The sequence below is a fragment of the Ptiloglossa arizonensis genome, chromosome 1 (assembly GCF_051014685.1).
Source record: "Ptiloglossa arizonensis isolate GNS036 chromosome 1, iyPtiAriz1_principal, whole genome shotgun sequence".
Lineage (NCBI taxonomy): Eukaryota > Metazoa > Arthropoda > Insecta > Hymenoptera > Colletidae > Ptiloglossa > Ptiloglossa arizonensis.
This window is the reverse complement of record NC_135048.1, coordinates 6,220,064-6,229,499: the sequence shown is the minus strand read 5'-3', so window position 1 is coordinate 6,229,499 and position 9,436 is coordinate 6,220,064. Positions and strand designations below refer to the sequence as shown.

At 36.3% G+C, this 9,436-nt stretch overlaps 1 protein-coding gene across 1 annotated transcript; it reads left to right on the top strand.

The window, feature by feature from the left end:
• Positions 1–1,153: 1,153 nt before the first annotated feature.
• LOC143145564 (octopamine receptor beta-3R-like) lies at positions 1,154–6,300 on the top strand. The gene is made up of 2 exons (XM_076309098.1): positions 1,154–2,184; positions 5,951–6,300. Exons 1-2 carry the CDS (start codon positions 1,540–1,542, stop codon positions 6,206–6,208), a joined length of 903 nt encoding a protein of 300 aa, XP_076165213.1. The 5' UTR covers positions 1,154–1,539; the 3' UTR covers positions 6,209–6,300.
• The last annotated feature ends 3,136 nt before the right edge of the window (positions 6,301–9,436 follow it).

Below are 9,436 nucleotides of genomic sequence, written 5' to 3'. Positions count from 1 at the left end.
GCTGCGGGTGGAACCAGCATTTCCCGTTCTAACTGTCAGCTGGCTTGCGTCGTTGGGGATTACCTCGCTTTCCGCTTTACATATTGCCGTTTCCCGAAAGTGTTCGCAGCCAGCAAAACCGATGCAATTGCTAGCGTGCAACTGCAGTGCCTTTAATCTCTTCGCTCGTCGCAATGCACATGGAATTCGGTGATTAATATTTCCACATAGGCATTGTTAAATTCGTAACAGGTGCAAGTTAACGTGTTGCTCGGGCAAAAATTTTCGAGTAATATGAAAATATATTCGGGTTTCGATTTTGTTGAAATTCAAGGTTAAGAGTTGTAATCCGAACAAGGACTGACAAATTTTGTTATCGAAGCGGAAAACTAATGATCGATGGTGTCAAGAGACAGTATTTACAATCTTGTGCTACGTTATTATTTGCAGGTGTTGTCGAATTCTGACGATTGGAATATTATTGCTTCAAACTTCGAGCATTGAAAAATCAAACATATTTTTCCTAAAATTGGATAGAATTTAAAAACCAGATATTTTCATATACGAGTCTAAAGGTTCATAAATATAGACCTGTAGTCGTAATTATAACTTTCTTCGCGTATAAAATATGAATTTTCATTAATTATAATTATTAATTTTCGTTGTAATAGTTGTGTTTACCCTTTCAAGCTCGTCTAGTTATATTATTGTTTTACGCGGTTAAACGAGAGCTACGAATTAAATATTCAAATTGATTCGGTACATGTAACTCGATCGGGCAATCCCCAAACAAATTGTATTATCCAGATTCCCGTAAACAAAAGCAAGAACAAGTCTTCGCTCTAATCTGTCGATTGCCTGTATCTCTGAATTACAGGGGCTGCGTTGAATGAGAAGCAAGTGGTATTAGGCTAATAGCTCCGATAGCTTTTGTTTAAATCGATAAACAACCGCGCAGGGGTAATACGAATCCGGTGTCACCACAGAGAAAAGACTCCAATTTTGTACAGTGTATCGTGCAATCATCGTGAGGATGAACATTGAACTCTGATAAAAGTGAGGTGTCAGTGACGAGTAGGACATTTTTCATCGACCTCAAAAGCAAGCTTTTACATCCAAATCATATAAACACCTTCGTCTTCGAATGATTACAGCAATGGCTACTCGACGGCTATCGACTATCATCGCAACAACCTAATCTCGCAAGATCCCCAATCATGTTGAAAAATGCAACAGAACTAACTTTCAAAGAAGGTCCTACTTGAGGGCCCAAGAAGACCACTTAAAGAGTACCTAGAGTAATCTTGAAAACTTCATCACCGATCAAGAATCGCAAACAAGTCGGAAGATTACAGCCAACTGACCGAAACATACATGCAAGATTCTGCACCAAGTGTACGAGAAGGTGTCCGTCAGCTGGATCGTCCAAAACGGTTAAACTTCAACTGGTCTAGATAAGTATCGTTGAAGATCAGTGCCAAGAATGTTCACTGTGGTTAAACGTCTCCCACAACCATGACAGACTAAACCAGTCGGGGATCATCCGAGACCTCGTCCATCATGTTGAACGTAATGGCAGCGGTGACGACGAGCCTGCCCAACCGAGTGGACCCGACACCGACAACTTCGACCAATACCAGCAGTCCCTCTGGTACAGCTGCTAACAACGTGACTTCGGTTCCTGTTGAGAACCCGACAGTTGAGAACCTTCCAGAAAACGTGAACGTATTTGTGGTGGTGATCAAGGGTATAATAATGGGCAGCATCATCACGACTGCAGTGCTGGGCAATGCGCTGGTGATCGCCAGCGTGAGAAGACACAGGAGACTTCGTGTGGTGACGAATTGTTATGTGGTCAGCCTGGCGGCAGCCGATCTGCTGGTGGCGATGTGCGCGATGACGTTCAACGCGTCCGCCGAGTTGTCCGGCGGCAAGTGGCTCTTCGGACGTTTCATGTGCGACGTATGGAACTCTTTGGACGTTTATTTCTCCACGGCCTCGATACTGCATCTGTGCTGCATTAGCGTGGATAGGTATTACGCCATCGTCAGCCCGCTGGAGTACACTGTCATCATGAGGCAGGGCACTGTTGGTTGCATGCTCGGTAGCGCGTGGACGCTGCCGGCTCTGATCAGCTTCATACCGATCTTCATGGGCTGGTACACCACGCAGGAGCATTTGGATTATATGGTCAAGAATCCAGAGGTAGGTTGGCTCGAGTTTCATGCATGTAGACGTGTTTGTACGTGTTGAGTTATTGTACTGTGCACCGCTCATAAGAACTCTGCTCGCTCCACCCAATCCCCACCTTTAACGTCTCTTTCTCACCCGATCTAAATTGTGTTTAGTCAGTGTGGTAAATACTAGGTTGTTCGATAAGTTTTGTCGTTTCTTTCATTGTAAAAAAAAATACTACGACACTTCAACTATGAACGAGTGTAAATATAGTACGAATGAGGTGACAGATTTACAGGAAATTTTACACGTGTTCGTCAAACGGTAATACCATCTTTGGAAGAATAAAACGACCAACCTAATAGTGACATTTCTTATCGAACGACAACATTTTTTGAGCAACCTATTAGCATGTTAAAACCTAAAGTATATGTGAAACTAGGTGTGTTCCTTCCACTTTGCTAATTGGACCTGCATTCCTGTCGAGTTTATTTTTGTGAATGGCCCACAGTATTCTTCATTATCTGCTAAGGAAGCAGGTCTGTTGAAGTGGAGGACGATATAAATGTTAGGCTACATTTTTGTCGAGTGTTTACGATATTTGACAGACTGTATAAAATATCAGAGTCGTATAAAAAAAGTACCATGAATGGGATAGTAGTAGATTCATTGTTTAGCGATTTGTTGCTGATTCATTTTTAAATCAGGTAATAGTTTAGTTAAAATATGTCATTTAGTAATAAGTAACATTATGCTTATCGTAAATTAAGACACTTCAGTTGTTGATCATTAACCCCTTCATCAACCGACGCTTCTACCGGCCGTTTGCAACCAGGCGTGGGTCGGTATTGACCCGGCTCTATCTTTTTAAAAATTTTGTCATTTCATCGATTGCTTTATCAATTTCAAAATAAATAGTTTCCGGTTTAAATTACTCAGGTTGAATCGAGAAGATTAACAAGGCTTTTGCAAACGTGGGTCAAAACAGACCCGAGCACGATTAACGGAGAGTTAAGAAGAGAGATTGAAAATTCAGAATAACCGATTGTTGCTATGTTGGTAAACCAAGAGAGTTTAGCTGCCACTAACTGATCCAGGATACAACAATGGTTGTCTGTTTGCATATTTCATTGTTTGCTTAATTGGTAATTGAAACAAAGTTGTTCATCGTCAGATGACTTTAATATTAATATATCTGATTTTACATTATCGAAGAACATCGTGATAGTCATTTTCTAGCTATTCTGGGATCAATTTTCCTTCGATTCATTTCCACAGCTGTGATTATCGGACAAACTACTTTTACATTACTTAAGAAATATCCCGTCATCCTCTCATAGCTATTTCATACTAAATCGTCGCGTTTAACTAAGAAACTGTTCAGACTGCCATACGATTTCTAGGTAAATAAATCGGGATGTCACGTGGCTACTTAATAAGCGTTCTGACCTGCATACCAAATTGTGAATGCTGACAATAATTCCTCCGGGATAAGGGGATTTGTGCAACGGTCTTCGGCGATTTGCATACGCACGCGTTACGAGTAAATCGACCAATCATGTCCTTCACGTCGTCCGCGTAACTTGCACTATTGTTTCCTCGATTGGCTAATTTGGTTATGCATAGTGTCCGATGCATCATGGGAACACCACCGTGGATGTCGTGGCACATTGTGAATGCAGAAGTAATGGTAATTTAGTACGGGAGAATTGAATTTTCGATCTTGAAAGATCAATTGTTCCATATTCATACGGATGCAAATGCTTCGAGTCACTTTTTCACTATATGTATTTGGCAAAAGATTTATTTTAATCTTGCATTCGCTTATGCAGAATGTTTTATTTATCTTCATCGTATTACTATTTCAACTTATCTGCAATATTTGTTGCTTTTATCTAGAAAAACCTGTCAGAAAGAAATGCCAAATTATTTGTTTAATTAACCAATTATACATTTGTTACGATTCTGTTCGTTTATGACGATCCTTTCGATTGTACAGACATTTTTTTTATTACCAATTATCAATCTTTAACCTGTTGACCTTCAAATGACTTTGAACGATAAAATAACAATGGGCCGAAAAATGTTCAATTAATTCATTTCAAAAATTCGAAATACTTCTATGTCCCATTTGAATGTTCATTTCGTGCACGTGTGTTCGCTTAGTTGCTCTTGACAGGATTGTAAATATACAAAAGAATTCTTCCCCTATTGAAACTCGCATTGCTCATTCGGTTGATGTAAAAATGTAAGCGACAAGAACTGTACGATTTAAACGAAATTATTCATTAACCTAATAAAACGTGTTTCCTGTGTCCGCGATAAAAACATCAAGTCCCTATATCCATTTCGTGAACATTGCTCGCTGAACAAATCCAATTTAAACGTATCTTCAACCGCTTGTAATAAAAATAAACTGGCATGACAGGGCCAGGCCGATGCTCCATTTGCCGGTGAAACAGTATTAAATCGTAGTTTCAATTCTCGACGCTGTTGAAGTTAGTTTGGTTATAATGATTTCCACAGACGCCACGGTGAATTCGATTTTTTAAGGGAAGAAGAATGTGCCTCGTATCGATTCGAACAATAGTCTCGTCGTTGTATTATATACGACGCGAAATTTACGGTAATTTGTTCCCAATTACCGTTATTGGTTCGTTTATTAAAATTCATGTTTTCCTTAATTTATATTAACTGAAAGTACGGTCGGTTCCATTCCTTCATTACCCGATGTAATTGACGGAAGTTTAATGCAAATTACGATTAGCGTCATACATTGTTCCAAAATGAAGTTTACGTAAGCTTGAGGAAAGGCTTCATCTCATTATGCCGGGGGTTTAATAAAAATTCTGCCTGCACGACAGAAAATGCGACGGGAAATTGGATTAAAAATCCTGCCTAACGTTTATGGAAAATCGAAACTCGATTATTAAAACAAATTCGTATAGTTTGTACGCAATTCCAGTTTCACCGTGCAAACTACATCGTTCGAATATTTTTCCAATTCTTTTTTTTTTTTTTCATTTCACGTTTTTATTGCGCAAACTTTATAGTGTTGTACATAAAAGGTAACGTTTACTCGCGAAAAATGAAATATTTGACGATAAAGTGTGCAAACGAGGCATGTTGCAGCTGAATCGTTGTTTCTAAACCTAACCTCAAATATATTGCGGTTATTGCGGTTTTTATTTCGTTGATGGATCGGTGTTTAAAGATCCTACACGATTAATTGCCGGTATAGTACGCAGACTGTTGAAAATCAGATTATTGCTATTGCAGATGAGGAGTTCAGACTGCTTCAGTTATTGATAATTCATTGGGGACTCAAAATAGTTCATTCTTGATATATCAGTGGTTCAAGATAATTCAGTTACCGGTAGCCAATTCAAGATTACAAATAGACTGCCAATATATCGTATCATTTGTTATAAATCATCCTATTGATGTCGTAAATGGTCCAAAATACTGGAATCGTGAGTGCAATAGTTCTCGCTTTCGAGTAACAAAATAAAGATCATCAATTTACTCGAAAGATCGATCGAGTAGTCAATTTCACCTCGAGTCGACTGTTTGTTTGCATTTCGCAAAAATAAATAATGGTGGAGATGATACCTATCTTGAATCCGACGCTAAAGTTTGATCTTGAAAACGGGAACTACTGCAATTCCTGGCTTCATTCAGAAGTGAACGATTCAATTTGCATCGAGCGCAGTTTCCCCAGCTCGAAATCCATCACCCAGAAAAGTACAAGTCAACAACGATCATGTGCATCCAACTATGAACGTCTTTGTTCCAGGTTTGCTCCTTTGTGGTGAATCGACCGTACGCTGTGATCAGCTCGTGCGTGTCCTTTTGGATTCCTGGTCTGGTGATGATAGTGATGTATTATAAAATTTACAAGGAGGCAGTCAGGCAAAGGAAGGCGCTCAGCAGGACATCCAGTAACATTGTCCTGAACAGCGTCCACTATCACAGGTCTTCGACCAGACAACACCACCATCAGCAAATGCTGCTCCAAGCGGCGGCCGAGACTGGTGAGCTTGCACTATACTAATGTTTTAGCTTGTCCATGGAGCTTGTGATTAAGTATGAAGATTGAAAGCTCTGGCTTGCCTCTGAGGAGCCATTTCTGGTGTAACAACTATATAGGTGTATGGTGTATATTTTATCTTCATCTCTAGGAGCTATTTGTTGTGGGAAAATTTTTGAAACATCGAGAGTAGATCGAAACCTATGGAGATTGGTAATTTGTGGGCTGTGAGTTGTGAGCGTTGCTGTGACGTTGACTTTCGAAGAACATCGCAAAAATTATTTTGAAAAATCTTTCACGAAAATTATTACACTGCTTCAGGAGTTTACTATGATTGAACATTTTTAAAGTGTTATCTATAGTACAGGAAATTGATCTTAATGAACTTCTTTCAATATTTTCCATGACTTTACAACGAGGTGATGAGTTGAAAGTGAATTGTCGAGAAGCTGCAGGTGTTGAGTTTTGAAATATTTACTCGATAGACCATGTTTTCTTAATGTGAAACTATATTTACTATCACAAGATTTATTGGATCGCAGAAGGCACTGTAACATGTATCTCTGTGGGAAAGTTACAAGCACAGAGATTATTGTAAAACATGTGTATACGTAAACTATACATTTTTTGTGTAAATAAAAGAGGCCCGAAACTAGGGTTGAAATGTTTAAATGTGATATTATTTAAATCATTTTTGTGTTGATTATTTTCCTATGACAAACAATTTTTTATGCAAGTAGAAGAGGTTAAATGATTCAATTTTGGGTAGTTCCTGCAACTGAAATGTTAAAAAAACATCATTCTACACGTCCCAAAGGATTACAAAAGTACTTAGTATTGTTTACAAAAGTTACAATGGGAAAGTTATAAAAACACAAATAAAGAGAAAGGCGAATTGAGCGAAAAATTAAAAATGATTGACTTCGAATGTTTAAAATTTCAAATCGACAACATGAAATGCAAAAATTCAAACATTGCCGAAAGTCGATATTTATATTATACGTTAAAAACACAATCATTTGAAACGAATGACCTCTGATTTTTCGTTTTGTATAATTTTCATTTTATTTGCTTTTTTTTTTATAAGTTTCCTATTGTACATTCTGTAAATAATTGTGCTTTTATAATCGCCTGGGATCCATAGAATGACGTCTTGTTAAAATTTTATGTGTAATTAACAAGAGTTCAATGATTTTTTATCACCCTCTTTTGGAATATAATTCTTTCCTAGATTGTTCAATCTTTTTATGGTTTAATATCGACTGTTGTTTAATTTTTGTAAAATTGAGAAATTTAATAGACAGAAGTAATAAACAATCGATTACCTCACCAGGTTTTCATTTACATTGTTCGAGAATTTTAGAAAAAGTAATTGGCCGTAAAACAAATTGCGCGTAAATATTGTTGCTGTTCTGGAAATTTAATTTAATTATTTTACTATCAACGTTGTAATTTTTGATAATTTTCTGACCATTTTATCGATCAAGCAGTGTTGCGAAATATCGATTGCTCAATAATGATTAATGGTGAGCTGCATCTGAATATCGTTCTATCGGTGATTAATTTTTAACTTTGGTAATTAATGAGGACCGATGATTACGCGAATATCCGACACTGGGTGGAAATATCGAAATCAGTGGACTGTTTGGAGGATAAAAACCGTGACGGTGTTAATTAAAATTGATTACAAAGTCTCGTGCGATAAAGGATTTCGTGGAATTTCCACTTAGCCGTGGACTGATTTTTATTAAAGAGTTAATTAAAGATGTAGTCGTCACGTGGTATCTTCTGTGTGGAAATTACTCTGTTCGCGAGAAAAATTAAAAAAGGTCAGAGATAAATTTTTATATATTTAACGAGTACCATTTACAAATATGAAATTGCTATTACGATATTGTAAGAAACAAAAATATATAATAATTTATAGTACGTTTTCGTAATCTTAATAAACATTTTTTGTCAAATACAAGAACACTATTATGAAGGTCAAAAGTTGATTGTTTAGATTTATAGTTGATACAAGTGTTTACAGGATATGAAAATATTTGATTCTTTATTACATAATGAAATAAATAATTCATTAATTAAATTTGGCAGTGTAGATAATTCTTTGTCATTTTATGGATTGTCTTGTGCGGGAGAGGATCGAATATTTTATTTTCATTTTAGAAACGTAACTTTAAAAGCAATCAGTCGTGAAGCTGTAGGCAATTTTTGCAGAAAGAGGACGCTTTAATACCTTTTGATGAGGACTCTGTTCAATCGATTTACGAATAAATTGATTGTATTCCACTATCCGAGAAGTTCCGTGAAATTCAAGGGTTGATGGTGATTGTGCTTGGACCGGGCAGCAAACTGAATTGCGCAATTTAATCGAGACTCGAACTATACGGGGTAAACAATGCTTAAGCAACATTTATACATTCTTCGGCTTAGATTTAAAATTCATTTATCGAATAACAATTTAAACGACAACTGATAAGAACTCTATTTAAAAATTTAATTGATAATTAAAAAATTCAGCGATAAAATTGTAAGTTTATTGTATTTATTTCTAGTCGATCGTCTCTTAGTGTGGTCAGTACTACTTAGTAGTGATTCTTTAATTGTTTAAATAAAAAAATATCGCCTTCGAAGTCAAATGAATAAAAATATCCATTCTAATATTTTTCTCGATACGAAGATATTATTTCGATTTTCAAGAAAAAGTAATTAAAAAATACAAAATTCTAAACAATTTTGGACAGTTAATTTCGTTTGAATATTTAGTAAAGTTGTCATAACTACAACCACAATATTGAATATAAAATTGTTCATTACGTTTCGAATTCTGTTTTAAATCTGAAATTTGAACGATATAAGTACTAATATACCATTAATTATACATTCCGATTAATTAACTGAAGAGGACCGAAAATAAAGGTTGAAACCTAGTAAAGTACATATATATTCAACATGGAAAATCACTGTCTATGGAAAAGCAATTACCCTCTTTCCTCGATTAAAGATAAAAATAACCCCTATCAATAATTAATCGATTTATCATGTACGTATCCTTCGTGTAATCAACAAGATCCCTCGCATAACCTCAAATATTCATTCCCATAATACGAGAAGGGTAAAATTTAATTGCAGTAAAAAATGATAAATAAAATTCGCGTATAATTGTTCAGTTTTATTCAAAGAGTAACGTACAAAAGATGATTTGTCTCGTTACTCGAAACTTTTATCTAGATAGTAATATTCATCCCA